General features: G+C 39.9%; 1 protein-coding gene across 9 annotated transcripts in view; it reads left to right on the top strand.

Annotated features, from left to right (window-relative positions):
- Positions 1-18,943, top strand: part of MTA1 (metastasis associated 1) — a 65,007-nt gene extending 46,064 nt beyond the window's left edge. For 6 of the 9 annotated variants that reach the window (XM_075613460.1, XM_075613461.1, XM_075613465.1 and 3 more), the window contains 3 exons: positions 5,269-5,300; positions 15,643-15,794; positions 16,089-18,943. In XM_075613460.1, the coding sequence (XP_075469575.1) occupies positions 5,269-5,300; positions 15,643-15,794; positions 16,089-16,230 (326 nt within the window). In that variant the 3' untranslated portion in view covers positions 16,231-18,943. The remainder of the gene's footprint in view (positions 1-5,268; positions 5,301-15,642; positions 15,795-16,088) is intronic. The other 3 variants (XM_075613468.1, XM_075613466.1, XR_012803766.1) reach the window with 2 other exon arrangements.
- The last annotated feature ends 1,000 nt before the right edge of the window (positions 18,944-19,943 follow it).

Genomic DNA, 19,943 nt, shown 5'->3' with positions numbered 1-19,943 from the left:
GTCGGCCTTAGGGCAAGGTGGTTGGGCCCTGCGTCTTCGGGGGGCCCGCACTCCCTTCTCCTGTCGGCGCCGGGATCCAAATTCCGCTCGACAGGAGAGGGGAGAACTGGAGGAGAGAGCCTGGTGGGATCCCCGAACCGGGCAGGACTACACAGCTGCTCACCCCAAGGTAGGGACGGGGGGGTGCGTGCGCATAGCTGGGGGAGGTCTTACCTTACGCGTAGCGAGCTTCTGCGGCGTCGCGTTGTCATGACAACGTCACGTGACGTCTTGCCGCTGCAGGAGGAGGATCTTCACTGCCGGCATGCCGCCTTCGGCCCCGCCACAGGTAAGACTAACCCTCCCTATAGCAGGGGAGCTCAAGCCGCCCACCCCCCCTCAGGTCAGGTTTTCAGGATATCCCTGCTTCAGCACAGGTGGTCCAATCAGTTCCTGTTTCAGCACAGGTGGCTCAGTCCCTGCTTCAGCACAGGTGAGTCACTGAGCCTCTGATTATGCCACCTGCCTTGAAGCTGGGATATCCTGAAAACCTGACCTGTTGGGGGGAGGGGCTGGAAGACTGAAGTTGAGCCCCCTTCTCTATAGTATCAGAACCTTCAAGGTATCCAACTTGTAATGCTGTAAGCTTATTATTTTGTACCCAGGACATACTTGAAAACAAGAGGTTACCGTCAATGTATTGTTTCCAGGTTAAAATAAATATATATATATATATGGATCTTGCCAAACTAACCTTATTTGTTTCTTTGAGGAGGTAAGTAGGAATTTAGGCCAGGGTAATGCAGTTGATGTGGTCTACTTAGATTTTGCAAAGGCTTTTGATACGGTTTCACACAAGAGGTTGGTGTACAAAATAAAGCAAATTGGACTCAGTAATAATATATGCACCTGGATTGAAAACTGGTTAAAAGACAGACAACAGAGAGTTGTCATAAATGGAACTTTTTCAGGTTGGGCTAAAGTCGTGAGTGGAGTACCTCAGGGATCGGTACTGGGACCCCTGCTTTTTAACTTGTTTATTAATGACCTTGAGGTTGGGATCGAGAGCAAAGTCTCCATCTTTGCTGATGATACTAAATTGTGTAAGGTAATAGAATCAGAGCAGGGTGTAATTTCTCTTCAGAAGGACTTGGAGAGACTGGAAACTTGGGCAGGTAAATGGCAGATTAGGTTTAATAAAGATAAAAGTAAGGTTTTGCATTTGGGATGCAAGAATAAAAAGGCGACTTACAAATTAAATGGAGATATATTAGGGGAATCCTTGATGGAGAAGGATTTAGGAGTGCTTGTAGATAGCAGGCTTAGCAATAATGCCTAATGTCATGCAGTAGCTGCAAAGGCAAACAAGATGTTATCTTGCATCAAACGGGCAATGGATGGAAGGGAAGTAAACATAATTATGCCCCTTTACAAAGCATTAGTAAGACCACACCTTGAATATGGAGTACAATTTTGGGCACCAAACCTAAGAAAAGACATTATGGAACTAGAGAGAGTGCAGAGAAGAGCCACCAAATTAATAAAGGGGATGGACAATCTAACTTATGAGGAGAGGCTAGCTAAATTAGATTTATTTACATTAGAAAATAGGCGTCTAAGAGGGGATATGATAACTATATACAAATATATTCAGGGACAATACAAGGAGCTTTCAAAAGAACTATCCATCCCACGGGCAGTACAAAGGACTCGGGGCCATCCCTTAAGGTTGGAGGAAAGGAAATTTCACCAGCAACAAAGGAAAGGGTTCTTTACAGTAAGGGCAGTTAAAATGTGTAATTCATTACCCATGGAGACTGTGATGGCAGATACAATAGATTTGTACAAAAAAATTTTGGACATCTTTTTAGATGGGAAAGGTATACAGGGATATACCAAATAAGTATACATGGGAAGGATGTTGATCCAGGGATTAATCCGATTGCCAATTCTTGGAGTCAGGAAGGAATTAATTTTTCCCCTTAATGGGGTTTTTTGTTTGCCTTCCTCTGGATCAATAAGTAAGTATAGATATAGGAAAAAGTATCTGTTGTCTAAATTTAGCATAGGTTGAACTTGATGGACCTACGTCTTTTTTCAACCTCATCAACTATGTAACTATATATATATATATATATAAATATATATATACTCTTACTGTTACACAATTCTTTTCGTCACATTGTATATGTGAGAGCGCTAATGCTTAAAACATAATTAGTGAAAACTACTAAAAATAATTACAAAAAAACCTTAAATAAAGGACTAGGCAGCCTGAAATAAATGACTGATACAGATCACTAACAGAACCACAACAAACAGAATATAACGGCACCTAGATGATGAAACATAAATCACCGGAGTGATTTCCCAATGGCAGTCCAGCCCTTACAGTCCAAGTAATATCCAGAGATAACTTGCTTGGTGTCTCATAACATGTGGGGATAAAAGAGAAATATCATAGTGCAACACTGAATGCAGACTAATATAAAACAAACAAATACTGGCAACAAGAAAACATATAGACAGAATAGCTACAATAAGACTGGTAGCATTTAATGGAAAAATGAATGATGTGATAACACTCAAATCCCTTAACATATAGGAGAAACTGATAAGGAGATCACTTCCGGAGGGTTAAAACTGGAGTCCTACTCACGAGAAGATGGAAATAAACCAGCATGGAGCAGCAACAGCTGCCGTGGTAGCCTCCGTGGTAGATCGCAGTGGAGGAACTTCACGGGGCACTTCCAGACCACAAGAGCTGCCGCCGTGTGTCCCACTGTCACGAACACAGGCCCGCTGTGTCCGTCGCAGTTGGATGACGCGATGCGCATGCGTCTTCGCTTACAGTCCCTGTGGTGCACTACGCATATAGCGCTGAAGCAAAAAGCCTCTCCAAAGTCTTTGCAGACACTTTGATTACAATAAAACCGAAGTGCAACTATAGCAAGTCCACATAAGTGATCTCTACAGTATATAAAACCACCCTACGCGTTTCGTGACACTCAGTCACTTCGTCAGATGCCCCTGAGGGTTTATTTCCATCTTCTCGTGAGTAATACTCCAGTTTTAACCCTCCAGAAGTGATCTCCTTATCAGTTTCTCCTATATGTTAAGGGATTTGAGTGTTATCACATCATTCATTTTTCCATTAAATGCTACCAGTTTTATTGTAGCTATTCTGTCTATATGTTTTCTTGTTGTCAGTATTTGTTTGTTTTATATTAGTCTGCATTCAGTGTTGCACTATGATATTTCTCTTTTATCCCCACATGTTATGAGACACCAAGCAAGTTATCTCTGGATGTTACTTGGACTGTAAGGGCTGGACTGCCATTGGGAAATCACTCCGGTGATTTATGTTTCATCATCTAGGCGCCGTTATATTCTGCTTACTGTTATACAAGTAACAGTATGTATCCCTCATTCACTCTCCGCCTCACACTTCCTTGTTCTAATGATCAGGTGATATTCTTTTCTGCCAACTATTCCCATAGCAACAAGATTTGTCGTCACTAAAAGAACATTGCTTTGTCTTTTCATTTTTTCTTCTTCTTGGGTCTTTCTAGTTGTTTTTGTTTTTTTTTTTATCACACGTTTGTTTGTTTTGTTTTTTAAATCGTTTCAATCATCCCCTTTTCATATATATATATATATATATATATATATATTCATATATTCATATATTATATATTATGCTGGATTTAAGTCCTAGTCTTATTACTTCAAATTCACTTGTTCCAGACCTCTTTTGCATATTCTCCCTATATTATCCTACATGACAAAATATTCACACGTTGTGTATGTGTATAGATATATAAATGTGTGTGTGTGTGTGTGTATACACAGGCACATATTAACAATTGAAACATGTTATTGAATATGTTACAAGACACAAACGGTGATTAGTTCTGTGTACTTTTATATATGTATGTATATGCATATATAGATATATAAATATATCTATAAATACACAAAAAAATTATAAGTGTATATATATATATTTGAATGCATGTATTTGAACAAGACAAACATAATAATTACTATTCTGCAGACACAAAATCTCAGACAGGGTGTAATTCACTCTGCCATTCCTCCCTGCATGTCGCTATGCATAAATATAAGCCCTGAATAACAGAATATAGAATTGTATTCATATGAGCTGTGTCTGCATAAAGGGGGGGCAGATTTCCACAGAACACCGTTCAGAGCTTCGAAATGTTTCTTTCTACTATAAACCTAGGTGTTTTGGGTATGTTTGGTTGTGTGTACCTTATTATATTATTTATATATGCGTCTGTGCGTATGTATGTGTATATTTATATATGTGTGTATTTATTTAAAAACAACTGCAGCGCATTTTTAGAGGATAAATACAACCTCATTCAAAGTCCTATTGTAGATACTCTAGTTGTTTATATGGTACTGTTCACTATACACTGCTTGGATTAAATATTGCTATGGAATATATGTATATAATATGTTTATGTATATTTGCATGTATATTATAAATCAGGGGGTTGACACTGGCCAATCAGAATGCTCCGTTCAGTATTGCTCACAGATCCAATTATCTTGCATTACAGGTACCACGTGAATGGAACTTTCAGAAATGGAGCATTCTGGTTGGTTCAGACAGTTCTCATAAACACACTTATCCCGCCTCCCTGCCCAGCAGTTAAAACAGCTCTTTAGAATGTTCCATTCATCTCCAATTCAGGGGGGAGACCTCAATTACATTTAAATTTTAAGCACTGTTTTTGAATTACTTTTTTTTTTTTTTTACATTGATACCCTGATTTATAATAAGTTAATAGGGTTAGTGTAACTTACCAGACATGTGGTACTAGGATGCCTCACTTCTACAGAACACCCCCTTCACCCTCACTTCCCAGAATCCCATGTGTGAGACGCCCCCTTATAGCATAAGACAGGGCTTGCACTAACCCTATTAATTGAGGATATCTTAGGCCCGTAGTTTGGAATGATGCAAATAACACTCCTTTTTCATTAAGTATGCTTTTTGAATTAAGGAATTTAATAGTTTTAATTATTAATTCGTTTTAATAGTTTCCAAGACTGGATCTTGGAATTCATTAATCATTCAATTTCAAGTTTTCCTGCTTTTGTTCTTAAGCTAAACATACATTTTAAAAATGTTTGTGAAAAGAAAATGAGAAAGTAGCTCTAAATATTTTTTTTTCTCTCTTTTGCAATATTTTTATTTTTTGTCTTGGTACAAAAAAATGGTGTCTTACCAGATCTATTCTCTTTAATGTTTGTTAGGTATTCCTAACCACGGACAAACCAGACAAATGGTAAGAGAATGTTTATTTAAAGCACAAACCAAGAAAAAAATTCTATTTACAAACGTTGTCAATGAAAGTAGCTTGAACTCCTTCACTGCTGAAAGTGGTACTAAATTGATTAGAGCCCTATTTTTATTTTTTGCACGGCCAGCACTGCAGGAGTTAAAGTGTATATATATATTTATTTATTTTTCATTTATATGTAGATTATAAATCAGGGATGTGAGATTGACCAATCAGAATGCTCCATTCAGCAACACTAACAGACCCTTCCTTTTTCTCTCACATGGAACATTCTGAAAACTAGCACTCTGATTGGCTCAGGCTGTTGCCCTGGATACAATGAGCCAATCATTCTTGGAGTGTTCTATCCGTCCGCAGTTCATGGGGGGAGTCCGGCATACATTTTAATTTTAAACAACGCAATTCCTTTTTATAAACCGAGACCCTGATTTATAATAAGTTAATAGGGCTAGTGGGCGCTAGCATTTATGTGATGATATAGTGTCTTTCCTGCAGGATTGCAGAAGTAATTCTGTTCATAATACACTATATTACCGCATGACAAGCAGATCCCACGGACTATTAACATACAGCAATCTTTGTGCCCTGAATGTCTAACGAACGCATGAATGTTTGTATTGCTGTTATTGCATATAATGATACTATTTTTTTTTTCCATTGTGATTTATTGCTATTTTTTAAATGATAACTTCCACATCATTCATCATCATTGCTACCCGTGCCATGTATACCAGCCTTCCTGTCTCAAATATATACCAAGATGTCGGAATTTACAGTCGCAAATTAACCCGTTAGCTGCCAGAGAGGCCTGCAGTGCTCCGCGTTGTCTGCCCATCACGGAAAAAGAAGGGGTTAAGGTTTTGATATGATCGCCCTCTCGCCTGCGCTGCCTGCGCACTGCACATCATCTTCTTGTCCAATTTCGAAGACATTATTTTCTAAGTCTCTCCCAGAAGACAAGAGAGAAACAAGTATCTGGTTTAATGCAGCTCAGAGCGTGACGTGAATGCATTTCAAAAAGCTGGCTGGGTTGCCGTGGAAACTGTAAAATGCTGCAGTGGATCTGAATGGTGCTTGTGGCCTCGTGGCTTTACAACCACGTCTCTCGTGCCTTATCGCCCCAAAAAATGCCTTTTTTTTTTTACTGGGCAAAATACTCTTAAAAGTGCAGTCCCACTTACCGTCTCCATATATACACATAGCACAGGGGTGACAAACGCCAGTCCTCAAGGGCCACCAACAGGTCATGTTTTCAGGATATCCCTGCTTCAGCACAGGTGGTGCAGTCTGCGGCAGGGCCGCTGATTGAGCCACCTGTGCTGGAGCAGGGATATCCTGAAAACCTGACCTGTTGGTGGCCCTCGAGGACTGGAGTTGGCCAAACCCTGACATAGCATATACCTGAAGACAGGCTCATTATTTTGTCTGTGAAGACAATAGTATCTACATCAATATTTTTTTATAATTATCTTTTTGTTGATGTTGAGGGCACTGTAAAATAATGGCCACCAGACAATTCCTGCCTCATGTCGTAAATATGATATATTTTGGGGTACAAATGTGCAAAGCTACCCAGTTAATTTTAACTTCCGAAATAGCTCTAGTTCTGTAAGTCTTTGTTCCCTTACCTGGCGCTGACACTGCGCGACCACTTTTTGCAGGCGCAACTAGTACCTGTCCCAGAGAGCTTACAATCTAATTTTGGTATTCGAGGCACAGCACGACTTGCCTAAGGTCACAACGAGAGCTGACATGGGGATTCAAACTGGGATCACCCACTTCCACGGCTGTGACATTACCAGAAAGCTAAACCTTCAGCCCAGCTGCTAAAAATAGAAGCAGTACTTTTTCATTTACACGCCCAGGCCGAGACCAGGGACTTGCTTGAATACGAACTCCTATCTTTTTTATGTTTTTGAAGCCTCGGTGGTCAAATATGGTCCCAATGTTTAGGATTTGAAATGGGGCCTACTGCCATGATTATGTATACGGCCACGTCAACCACGGTGGGGAGACCACGACGTTCTCTGCGCGGGGGTTATTTGCTGGGATTTAGCGCTAGAGAAGTCATGTCAAGTTCTGCGGGAGACTAGCGAGGTAGTGGCCTTCTGTGGAGGTAGCTGTTCTGGGTTTCTGATGTAGCGTGAGATAATCAGAGAGGCCGCAGTGTGGGGGGATTCCCGAGCTGTAAGCCCCTGTGGTTTCTGGGTTAACACAAATATGCCTTACACGCGTTTTGCGTGTCATATGATGCGTTACATGGCAGCGCTGAGAGAGGGGGTTATTCTAGTTCTTATCAGTGGGCCTTTCCGTGCTGAATCTGCACCCTTTACAGTTTAAAAAACAGAAATAGGAAGCGCTCTAAAACCATAGAGTCCAAACCCTTAAGAGATATGATGATGCGGTGCAGATTGAATTGTTCCCAATTCCCAGCAGCAGCAAAAATGTTCCCGATGTTCAGCGCTCCTCGTTATATGAAAAAGACGTGAGAAAAAAAGGCAACATAGTGAAGTACGTTCACATACTAGTATCAGTACAGAAAAGTGGTAATATATGCACTTACTTAAAAGTGCCTACACCAGGCACGTAACGGTATCTTTTGCAGACAAATCACCTGTTTTGGCAATAACTTCAAGAGGGACTTCTTTTGTAAAAGCTTTTGCTTTATATAAAAGTTCAGGTATTGATTATACACAAGACAGTGTAAAAACAAATGGAGACAGACCATTGTTTGTGTGCTCTCCCCCGGTTTCGGCGACATCCACCGCCGATCCAGTCGGCGTTCTACGTCACTTCCGGTCTCTGGTGTTGCACCGTAACTGGTCCTCCCGGCAACCCTACGCGTTTCAAAGGTGGTCCTTCGTCAGGGGTAAGTATGGTATATCCTGGTGCTCCTCTCTTTTATATCCCTCCCCGCAATGTTATACGAAAATACTTTAATTATAACTTAATTGCGCAAAGGTGATAACATATATAGAGGCTTAATAGGACCATTGTAATATAACAAATGTAAAATACAAACATCTAAAAATAACGTTCTATTATAAGAATATACCAATAAACCAAATCTAAAGACAATTTAGATATTTTTGGATATTTGATAGCAGCAAATACAGAAATAGGTGAAAACGTTTAACTGTGTTAAATCAATCAACTTATTTTATGTGAAATAGTGTTAAAGTGGAATAATATAATAAATTAATATATATTAAAGTAAATATATGTAGTGATATTTTGTGATTAACTTATAATAAACTATATTCTAAAGTGATTCCTAAATCAATCTATTAGAGAAGTGATTTGTTAGAGAAAGATCTCATACAGATAACTAGGTCAGGAAACATCCCAAATCGATATTTATGTTTAATCCTTTTGGTATTAATGTTTTTAGTTTATGTATCCATAGTGTTTCTCTTTGTGATATTTTTTTAATCAAATCCCCTCCTCTATTGGTTAGTTCAATTTTATCAATCCCCATGAATCTTAATCCCTCTGGATTATATGAATGATATTGTTTAAAATGGTTTGAGACACTATGGGCCTCATTCAGAAAGTGTTCATAAACCACTTATCAAGCACTTATCACCCAAAATGTCTACTGCTATTCAGTAAGCAGTGATAAGTGGGTGATAAAAGACTGAATTGCTCAAAAAAAATTGGTCATAAAAAATATCACTGAGGCAGCGGTGATAAGCCACTTATCACCACTTTTCGAGATGTTCATAAAATCGTGCAATTCTAGTAGCAGTGATTAGGCTATGAACGCCTATCACCGCTCTAGAATAGTGATTTTATCACAACATTCTCACGCCAGAAAACGTTGGCTTAAAGGTGTTGGAAACCTGCAGAGAAGCGGCGAGAAGGGACTTAGAAAAAAAATGCATTTTTCCTGCATAGGATTGATGCCGGGAATCTCTGGAGCTGATATCCATTACTATTAGCACCAGAGACCCCTGGCATGAATCCTGTGCAATAAAAATGCATTTACAGTAAACTTCATTACCATAGCGGATAGCCTCAGGGCCCCCATACTTCCCGAGATACAGGCCCCGTTGTGGGGGGGCCAGTATCTCCTATGCATTTCAATGTCCGCGTCACGTGACCATGGGAATAAAATGCATAGGAGATACCGGCACCCCATAACGGGGCCTGTATCTCGTGAAGTAGGGGGTCCCTGAGGCTGAAACCAATGCGGTTCAGCTCAGGAGACAACCTGCTCATCTAAACTATTAACAAAATTAAAATTTATACACATTTCGGGCGAGATTTGCACAGGGAGAGAAGGCTCTCTCAGAGCAGCTCTCTCTGCAGCAGATACAACTCGCCGGGTAAGGCCTTTTCAGAGGGTCGTTCATCAGATCACCGGCTAATCGCCCGTTTTGTGAATTTTGCTATGACGGTAATGAAGGCTTTCTTAATACCGTGATAGCAAAGCTCATAAAAAGGGTGATTTAAATGGTCCGGTGATTTTTTTTATGAACCTTCTCTGAATGAGGCCCTATTTGTCTCAAGACCCTTTTTTATATTTAGATAATGTTCTCCTACATGTTATTTTAAACACCTCTTGGTGCGTCCAATGTACTGTAAGTTACAGGGACACACCAAGAGGGATACAACTCCCTTGCTATTGCAATTTATACATTTCTTAATTTTAAAAGTTTCTTTTGTTTGAGTTGATGTAAATTCCTTTTCTGGGCAGCTGCATTTGCCACATTTATAGAAACCTAATGGTAATTGTTTGTTGAGCCAGTTACTTAGTTTTATTTCTCTCCTGGGAATACTTGGGGCAATACGTTGTTTGATGTTGTCTGCCCTTTTATATATTATATTGGGTCTTTCTGCTATGATATCACATAGCAGTGGATCTTCTTGTAAGATATAATGATATTTTTTTAGGATATGTTCTATTTTTTTATGCTCAGAATTGAATTGTATAATAAAGGTTACTGTTTTGTTGTCAAATTTATTGCTTTTTGTTTTTTTTATTATTTTTTAACAATTCAATCCTATCTGTATTTAAAGCTTCTAATTTTGCATTTACAATGAGTTCATTTTTATATTTTCTTTCCACAAAACGATTAGTGAGTATTTTGGACTGTTCCAGGAACATATCCTCATCTGTACAATTGCGTCTTATTCTTTTAAATCCCCCTTTCGGGATATTATTAAGCCATCTATTGTGATGTTTGCTAGAAGATAATATGTAACTGTTACAGTCCACTGGTTTATAAAAAGTACGTGTTTTAATTTTATGTTCATATATAAAGATACAAAGATCCAGAAATTCAATTTCCAGTGTGCTAAATTTATATGAAAACTTCAAGTTTGGATCATTAATATTAATTTGTTTCAAGAATTTGTTTAAGCTTTCTTGGCCTCCACGCCAGATGATGATAATATCATCAATGAACCGCTTGTATAGTACCAGGTCTGCACCCAGAACATCCCCTGTCCATAAGGCATCCTCCTCCCACTTGCCCATGAACAGGTTAGCGTAACTGGGTGCAAACCTGGTACCCATCGCGGTTCCTACTAACTGCAGATAGTATTGATTTTCAAAGATAAAATAATTATGTGTTAGTATATACAGTATTGTATGCTATCCAATATAAATTTATTTTGATCGATATGTAGTTCCAAATCCATATCTAGATAGTATTTTATTGCTTCCAATCCCTTATGATGATTAATATAGGAATATAAAGAGGCGACGTCACACGTCACTAGAATATCTCCCTGTTTCCATTCTACAGATTGCAATATGTTGATAATATGCATACTATCTTTTATATGTGATTTTAATTTTGGAACATATCCCTGTAATTGGTGATCTATGTACTGAGATAGATTGGAACTGATAGAATTAATGCCCGATATTATGGGGCGACTTGGCGGGTTTATTGGATCTTTGTGTACTTTTGCTAGAAAGTAATAAGCTGCGACATTGGGGTTATCTATATTAAGGAAACTGTATTCAAAAATGTAAAAATTCAAAAATAGTAATTAAAAATGCTGACGAGGGGGGGAATTGTGTTAAAGGACAAAACAAGGTGTGATGAGGAAGCATTAAAAACCTTAGGGGATAATACAACATATATGAAGTTAGATTATAATCCTACAGAACAGTATAAAAATTAACTTCAAATACTCCTCAATGAGGGCAAAAATAAACTCATTCTATCTGAATCAGAATACAGTTTCCTTAATATAGATAACCCCAATGTCGCAGCTTATTACTTTCTAGCAAAAGCACCCAGTTACGCTAACCTGTTCATGGGCAAGTGGGAGGAGGATGCCTTATGGACAGGGGATGTTCTGGGTGCAGACCTGGTACTATACAAGCGGTTCATTGATGATATTATCATCATCTGGCGTGGAGGCCAAGAAAGCTTAAACAAATTCTTGAAACAAATTAATATTAATGATCTAAACTTGAAGTTTTCATATAAATTTAGCACACTGGAAATTGAATTTCTGGATCTTTGTATCTTTATAGATTAACATAATATTAAAACACGTACTTTTTATAAACCAGTGGACTGTAACAGTTACATATTATCTTCTAGCAAACATCACAATAGATGGCTTAATAATATCCTGAAAGGGGAATTTAAAAGAATAAGACGCAATTGTACAGATGAGGATATGTTCCTGGAACAGTCCAAAATACTCACTAATCGTTTTGTGGAAAGAAAATATAAAAATGAACTCATTGTAAATGCAAAATTAGAAGCTTTAAATACAGATAGGAATGAATTGTTAAAAAAATAATTAAAAAACAAAAAGCAATACATTTGACAACAAAACAATAACCTTTATTATACAATTCAATTCTGAGCATAAAAAAATAGAACATATCCTAAATAAATATCATTATATTTTACAAGAAGATCCACTGCTATGTGATATCATAGCAGAAAGACCCAATATAATATATAAAATGGCAGACAACATCAAACAATGTATTGCCCCATGTTTTCCCAGGGGAGAAATAAAACTAAGTAACTGGCTCAACAAACAATTACCATTAGGTTTCTATAAATGTGGCAAATGCATTTATTGCAAATGCAGCTGCCCAGGAAAGGAATTTACATCAACTCAAACAAAAGAAACTTTTAAAATTAAGAAATGTATAAATTGCAATAGCAAGGGAGTTGTATCCCTCTTGGTGTGTCCCTGTAATTTACAGTACATTGGACGCACCAAGAGGTGTTTAAAACAACGTATAGGAGAACATTATCTAAATATAAAAAAGGGTCTTGAAACACATAGTGTCTCTAATCATTTCAAACAATATCATTTATGTAATCCAGAGGGATTAAGATTCATGGGGATTGATAAAATTGAACTAACCAATAGAGGAGGGGATTTGATTAAAAAAATATCACAAAGAGAAACACTATGGATACATAAACTAAAAACATTAATACCAAAAGGATTAACCATAAATATCGATTTGGGATGTTTCCTGACCTAGTTATCTGTATGCGATCTTTCTCTAACAAATCACTTCTCTAATAGATTGATTTAGGAATCACTTTAGAATATAGTTTATTATAAGTTAATCACAAAATATCACTACATATTTTTACTTTAATATATATTAATTTATTATATTATTCCACTTTAACACTATTTCACATAAAATAAGTTCATTGATTTAACACAGTTAAACTTCTTCATCTATTTCTGTATTTGCTGCTATCAAATATCCAAAAATATCTAAATTGTCTTCAGATTTGGTTTATTGGTATATTCTTATAATAGAACGTTATTTTTAGATGTTTGTATTTTAAATTTGTTATATTAGAATGGTCCTATTAAGCCTCTATATATGTTATCACCTTTGCGCAATTAAGTTATAATTAAAGTATTTTCATATAACATTGCGGGGAGGGATATAAAAGAGAGGAGCACCAGGATATACCATACTTACCCCTGACGAAGAAGGACCACCTTTGAAACGCGTAGGGTTGCCGGGAGGACCAGTTACGGTGCAACACCAGAGACCGGAAGTGACGTAGAACGCCGACTGGATCAGCGGCGGATGTCGCAGAAACCGGGGGAGAGCACACGAACTGGTCTGTCTCCATTTGTTTTTACACTGTTGTGTTAAACCAATACCTGAACTTTTATATAAAGCAAAAACTTTTACAAAAGAAGTCCCTCTTGAAGTTATTGCCAAAACGGAGGTGATTTGTCTGCAAAAGATACCGTTACGTGCCTGGTGTAGGCACTTTTAAGTAAGTGCATATATTACCGCTTTTCTGTACTGATACTAGTATGTGAACGTACTTCACTATATTGCCTTTTTTCTCACGTCTTTTTCATATAACGAGGAGCGCTGAACATCGGGAACACCCTTTACAGTTTATAAGGCCCAGAGAGGGCAGATCTGTGATGCGAGCCTCAAAAGGAAGGCATGGGGTTTTCAAGGCCGGTTACACCCTTTCCATAGCATAGTTACACAATCTTCACTGCTTCGCGATGCCATTCAGACCCCTCTGGCAGCGGGTGACGTCTGTAAATACCCTACTGGAGCTATACAACGTAAAACCTACATTTAAATGAATGAGGTGAGGATTAAGATGGCCGCTGCTGGTTTGCGGTGTTGTGTGTGGTGCTTCAGGTATCAGGCGGGAACGCATTGAGAATAATTATTAACCCCGTGGCTCCTGCTTCTCCTGGAACAGCACAAACTTGTCCTATTTTTAGCTGCTGTTGTGTAAAATAACAAGTGAAGAAGAGGGGGGAATACAGGTTGGTGCTGGTCCAGGAGAAGCCGCAGCCAGATTATTAATGCCTGTTATTTAGACGTAATCCCTTCACTGGCAGCGAGAGTCAGCGACCCACTGCAGGGCAATGAATTGTCTGTCAACTAAGGGGTCAGCTTTTGCTACACTGTTCTTCATTGTTGGTTTATACAAACCTATTGCATTTCAGAGATCTATAAGTAAAAACAAAAGGTAGAAAAAAAGCAAAAATAACAACAATAGTCGGTGCTTAGGTTGGGAGGGGGGCAGTGCTTAATACGGGGAGTCCACCATCTCACCAAGAATATATGTATTGTATATGGAAGGGCCACATACTCCAATACACTGTACAGTGGAGGACTTTTGTCACTGTTTTCCCAGCCAGTAACTCACGTCACCCTGATGAGACCCAAAATGTTGAAATTGCCGTCTGTGAGTAGGGTTACTGGCTCTGCACTTCTTTGCCCCACGCTGTGCTGAAAAGCTGTGCAATGCAGCAGGCATACGCTTATAGGGGTCCGTGTTAAAATGGACAAGAAGTAAAAAGCTACTCATTTGCATGTCATTACCCAGAATCCCTGGCTGCAGTGGAAGCATTGTATGCTAAGAGATGGGTTGCAGACATGTCTGAGACGTGCGAATGTGCTCAGAAGTGGCATTTTTATTTGCCAAACATTAAAACAAACTTTGAGATTCTTCCTTCCACAATGTAACTCATATATTCAGATACAGCATTTGTTTCACATAGTACAGAAGGAGCACTCATGGGGGTATGTAAGAGTGACATTTCGGGTTCCTAGAACAGACCTTTCTTGTGATAAAGATGCGGTCAGCAAGAGGTACATACTTATGGCATGAGTGTTAAACCCAAGTAATAAGCCACCCCACTCAAATACCACCCAGACACTGCTCCCTTCTTACTTCTGCAAATGGTGTTGCCTGCCTTTAATGCACCAACTCTTTGCCTTATTATTCTAATCTGTAGATCGGCATTTAGTTGTTAGGTGTTCAATGACCCCTTAATAAACAATCCCACTTCTGCCACCATTGTGGTAACTTATTTTTGTCTGAGAGCTACCATCACTAAAGGTGGCATCAGCATACTAATACATTACTTAGTGTCTTAACCATCTCCAATGTCCATATCTGAAGTATTCCATTAACATGTAATTGGTGTTAAGCCCAGAAACATCAGTTTTCTATGTGGTGCTCAGCATTGAAAGGCACCTTCAAGGGAATGTACGTGAGTAGACCATAAGGTGCTGTACAACATAGCAACGCTTTAATAAATGTGACCCCAGATCCCACTCATTGGGGTGGTCAGACATTGACAGTTTAAAGTATAGGGGGCTACTCTTGGGGATAACATTTAACTATCATCCCTAAACGTGCTTTAAAAACACCACTTTTCATGTAGACATTAAATTAAGGGGCAGGGATAAGTAAAATCATAGGGTTTGTGGATATAATGGACGAGGTTGCTGTTGGATACACTGCCCCCCAAAATATTCCTGTGTAGGATTCCCAGAAAGCTAGCTGATCATCGTTCACGTTTATTTGTATTCTTCCATTAGGGACCAAACCGAAACTTACTGCTCAATGGGAAATCCTACCCAGCAAAAGTCAGGTTAATCCGAGGTGGTTGCATGCCTCCTGTGAAGAGAAGGCGGATGAACTGGCTTGATGCTCCCGACGATGTCTTCTACATGGCCACAGAGGAGACTAGGTAGTTCCTGTTAACTTTCTCTCTGCCAGAGGGTGGGGGGTCTTGAGGACTGGAGTTGAGCACCACTGCCGTAACCAACCGGCAAGAATAAAGTATGGTTCAAATTTCTAAATGCCAATGTTTAATAGCTAGAGATCCTGTTAAAACTAGGCACCGTGCCACCTACTGTTTGCAACCCCCTTCCACCACCACTGCATAGCCCTTCTTGTTGTTAGTCTGAGAGTCTGCAGCCAGCAGTCCCGTGTTCTTCCCATACATACATTCATATTTTCCCTGCCTTCCTTTTTCGACCAGGAAAGTCCGCAAGCTGCTCTCTTCTTCTGAAACCAAGCGGGCCGCCCGCCGCCCGTACAGACACATCGTCATCCGACAAGCTCAGGCGGGACCGCTCGCTCGACAACCAGCCAACGATGAACCCATCGTCATTGAGGATTGAAAAACCCACCTGGAAAACTGAAGAGTTTGTGATCCCAGAACTGCCCTTCACCAGGTTGGCATCTCCTCTTCACCAGGTGGCATCTCCTCTTCACCAGGTGGCATCTCCTCTTCACCAGGTGGCATCTTCTCCTCACCAGGTGGCATCTCCACCTCACCAGGTGGCATCTCCTCTTCACCAAGTGACATCTCCTCACCTGGTGGCATCTCCTCAAACATACTTTTGACTTTTTACAGTGTTGACCTTTCAAGGAGAGAGAAAGAACAAACTCATGAAGAATTTTGCATCTTTTAAAAGGATCCTGTGCTTTCAAGAAGCATCAATGTCTGAAGACTTGTTCCGTTTTTTGGGGTCACGTTTGTTCACCATTCCTGTCCGCTTGTAAACCAGTGGAATTTTTATTTTCTCTTTTTATTTGGTTGTTTTGTTCGGCGGCCGGGAGCCGGTGGGAAGGAAAGTGAGTTTAACTTATTTAACGGACGCAGAACAGTAACTTTTAGCATTTTGTTCACTTCAATGCCATTAAGAATAGAATTCTTAAACTTTGTAAACTTATAATAAGCTGTCACTGCTAAGCCTTTCTTTTTAATAGGCTGTGTTGTACTTAATTTTTTTTTTTTCAAGGTGCCATTTTGATTTTTTTTTTTAATAATTTTTGTTTTGTAAACCGAACTACAAATCTGTTATTGTATTATTGTGGAGAATAACATTGCCGTGGGAAAAGCCAGCAGTGAGTTCCAATAGTCTGAGTTTCCCTTGTAGGTTCATACGCAGAAGACGTGTTTTTTTGGGGGGGGTGAGGAGGGGGGGGGGTTTGTGGGCTAAAAGGGTAAAAAAAACTAAGTTTGTTTCAGACCATCCCCGTTTGGGCATAGAACACAAATCCTATTTCTTGCAAACTTTTACACGGCGCTTTGGATCAGGAAGTTTTTATTTTAGCTGAACTTTCTGTTAAATTGACCTGCATGATACATAAAGGGAAGCTGTGTTTGAAACAAAATCTCTCCCCCTCCTCCCCCCCCCCCCCTCCTCTCGCCCCCGTCTCTCTCCCTCTCTCACTAGAACAGGGGTGGCCAACTCCAGTTCATAAGGGCCAAAACAGATCAGGTTTTTAAAAATATCCCAGCTTCAGCACTGAGCCACCTGTGCTGAAGCGGGGATATCCTGAGAACCTGACCTATTGGTGGCCCTTGAAGACCTAATAAATATTCCTTCTTGTGTCATTTTTTAAATGAAGGTATCAGTCACCAATATTTATCCCCTTAAACTTGTCACAGCCAGTAGCGCGGGGGGCTGCCAACTCCAGTCCTCAAGGGCCACCAACAGGCCAGGTATTAGGGATATCCCTGCTTCAGCACAGGTGGCTCAGTCAAAGACTGAGCCACTGATTGAGCCATTTGTGCTGAAGCACGGATATCTTGAAAACCTCTTATTGGTGACCATTGATGACTGGAGTTTGCCGCCCCTGCGCTAGAATATAACGCAGGGTTAAGTGACGATATACCTCTTATTAGAGCTTAGGAAGAACCTCGTCCTCTCTCAATATGACCTCCTCTGCCGTCGGTATTAATGGGCCAATTCCACGTAGCAGGTAAAAAACAAATCAGCCGCTTCCTTAGAAACATTCAATCCCCCTTAAAGTAACTGTTTTAATTATGTGCGTCGTGTGAGAAATGAATGTGTTACTATTCTGCGGGAGCACGGCATCCGACCGATGGGGACATCATAAACACTTTGCACACAGCGGCGAACAGCAAAAAGAACAACTTCCCGGGACATTTTGCGGACTGACAAACAGTCTTATCAACAAAAGACATTAGGTGAAGACTGTAACAACCCTCTGAAGCATTTGTGTACCATAGAAATGTTCAACGTTTAAAAATACTTCTACTTGCCTGAATTTTTTTACAAAAAAAAAAAGTTTTCTTTGCGCTCCATTTTTAGGGTCTTACTGTATAACGCCAGTACCGGCCGCTTGTGTCACTTCCGGCTGAAAACCCCCATTGAAATAAAGGGATTTTCGCCTGAAAACAGCTCAAATGGCCACTTCAGATTACATCACCCCATTAACCCGGGGGTTCTCAACTCCAGTCCTCAGAACCCACCCCAACAGGTCAGGTTTTCAGGATCTCCCTGCTTCAGCACAAGTGGCTCAATCAGTCCCTGCTTCAGGACAGGTGGCCCAGTCTTCAACTGAGCTACTGATTCAGCCACCTGTGCTGAAGCAGGGATATCCTGAAAACCTGACCTGTTAGGGGGTCTTGAGGACTGGAGTTGAGAGCCTCTGTCTTAACCCATTAAACATGTCACTACTGTCCTTGATTTACTTTCATCTCCGGGGGCAGCCCCTTTATGGAGTGTGCTTAGCTATCTTCATATTTATCCGCTACATTTCTCTGCAGAACCGGGTCTGTTTTTATGGGGTACGGGGAACGTTCCCCCAATTCCTTTTGGGGGGGGGGGGCATATTTATTTTTTTTTCATTTGACTTGTGCAATCTTTGTAGTTTGATAAGCTCCAGAAACGGGCATTTTTAACTGTTAAAGGTCCAGTCCAACTGTGCACATCACGTTCCCCAGCCTTCTGCTTTTCTTTAATATGCCGTCTGCATAGTTCATTGTTTATCCCTCCAGGTAATTCCTACGTTGATGTAAACACGTTTTGTTTTTGATGGGTCTGTTATAAAATGGCCGCCATGGTGGTATTCTAAAAACGTTTCCAGTCCTGATCACTGCAGCTTGGGATCGCTGCTGTAATCTTTGCACAAGTTTGATTTTGAGTTTGGAGAAGCAGCAGTATGTATGTATGTCTGGTGTATACTGGAATGTTCTGGGCCGTTAGCGTTACCCCACATTAAGAACCGATAACACTGGGGGGGAGAAGCTGTTACATGGCTAAGTGCATTCACCAGTACGTGGGATTCATCAACACAAAAGACATATGTTGTGCATGTATATTACTGCTGAGCAGAATTGTGAGAGTTAACCCTTTCATTGGGATTAAACGTGGAGTCCCGTGTATGACTGAAATGAGCTGATTGGCAGTAAGATGTTTAAATGGGTTCCAGCTTGTTGAGTACCCTTCCTCTTCTTAGTTTGGTACTCTGACAGACAGGGGACGTGCATAACTCTGATTACATTATCTCAGGGATGGAAGAGAGGAGAGAAGAAAACATCCCCCACTCCCGGGCGATCCAGTTATAAGTGAAAACCTGAACATTTCCCAAAAGGATTTTAACTAATGAGATATATATATATTTTTTATTTTATTAAAATGTAATACATTAAACCAGTTATTGTTTCAAGGTCTGTTTAAAGGTGCAGACTAAAGTGAACTAAGAGAGATCCATACCCCTCTGTACTGTATAACAAAGCACGAGAGGGAATAGGATACGAGAGAGATAAGGCTGCAAAAAACTTGGTTAGGGTTTACGATAAGATTTATAAATATTCCTTCTTGTTTCATTCTTTTTAGGTATCAGTCACTAATATTTATCCCTTTAAACTTGTCGCAGCCAATAGCTCAGGGGTTGCCAACTCCAGTCCTCAAGGGCCACCACCAAGCCAGGTATTAGGGATATCCCTGCTTCAGCATAGGTGTTGAAGCAGGGATAATCTGAAAACCTGACCTGTTGGTGGCCCTTGAGGACTGGAGTTCCCCACCCCTGCTTGAATAGCTCATTGGAACAGCACCCTAAGTCAATGAGTGAAATC

Source organism: Ascaphus truei, chromosome 9 (assembly GCF_040206685.1).
Source record: "Ascaphus truei isolate aAscTru1 chromosome 9, aAscTru1.hap1, whole genome shotgun sequence".
NCBI lineage: Eukaryota > Metazoa > Chordata > Amphibia > Anura > Ascaphidae > Ascaphus > Ascaphus truei.
The sequence above is the reverse complement of the archived record's forward strand: the minus strand, read 5'-3'. Positions and strand labels throughout refer to the sequence as shown.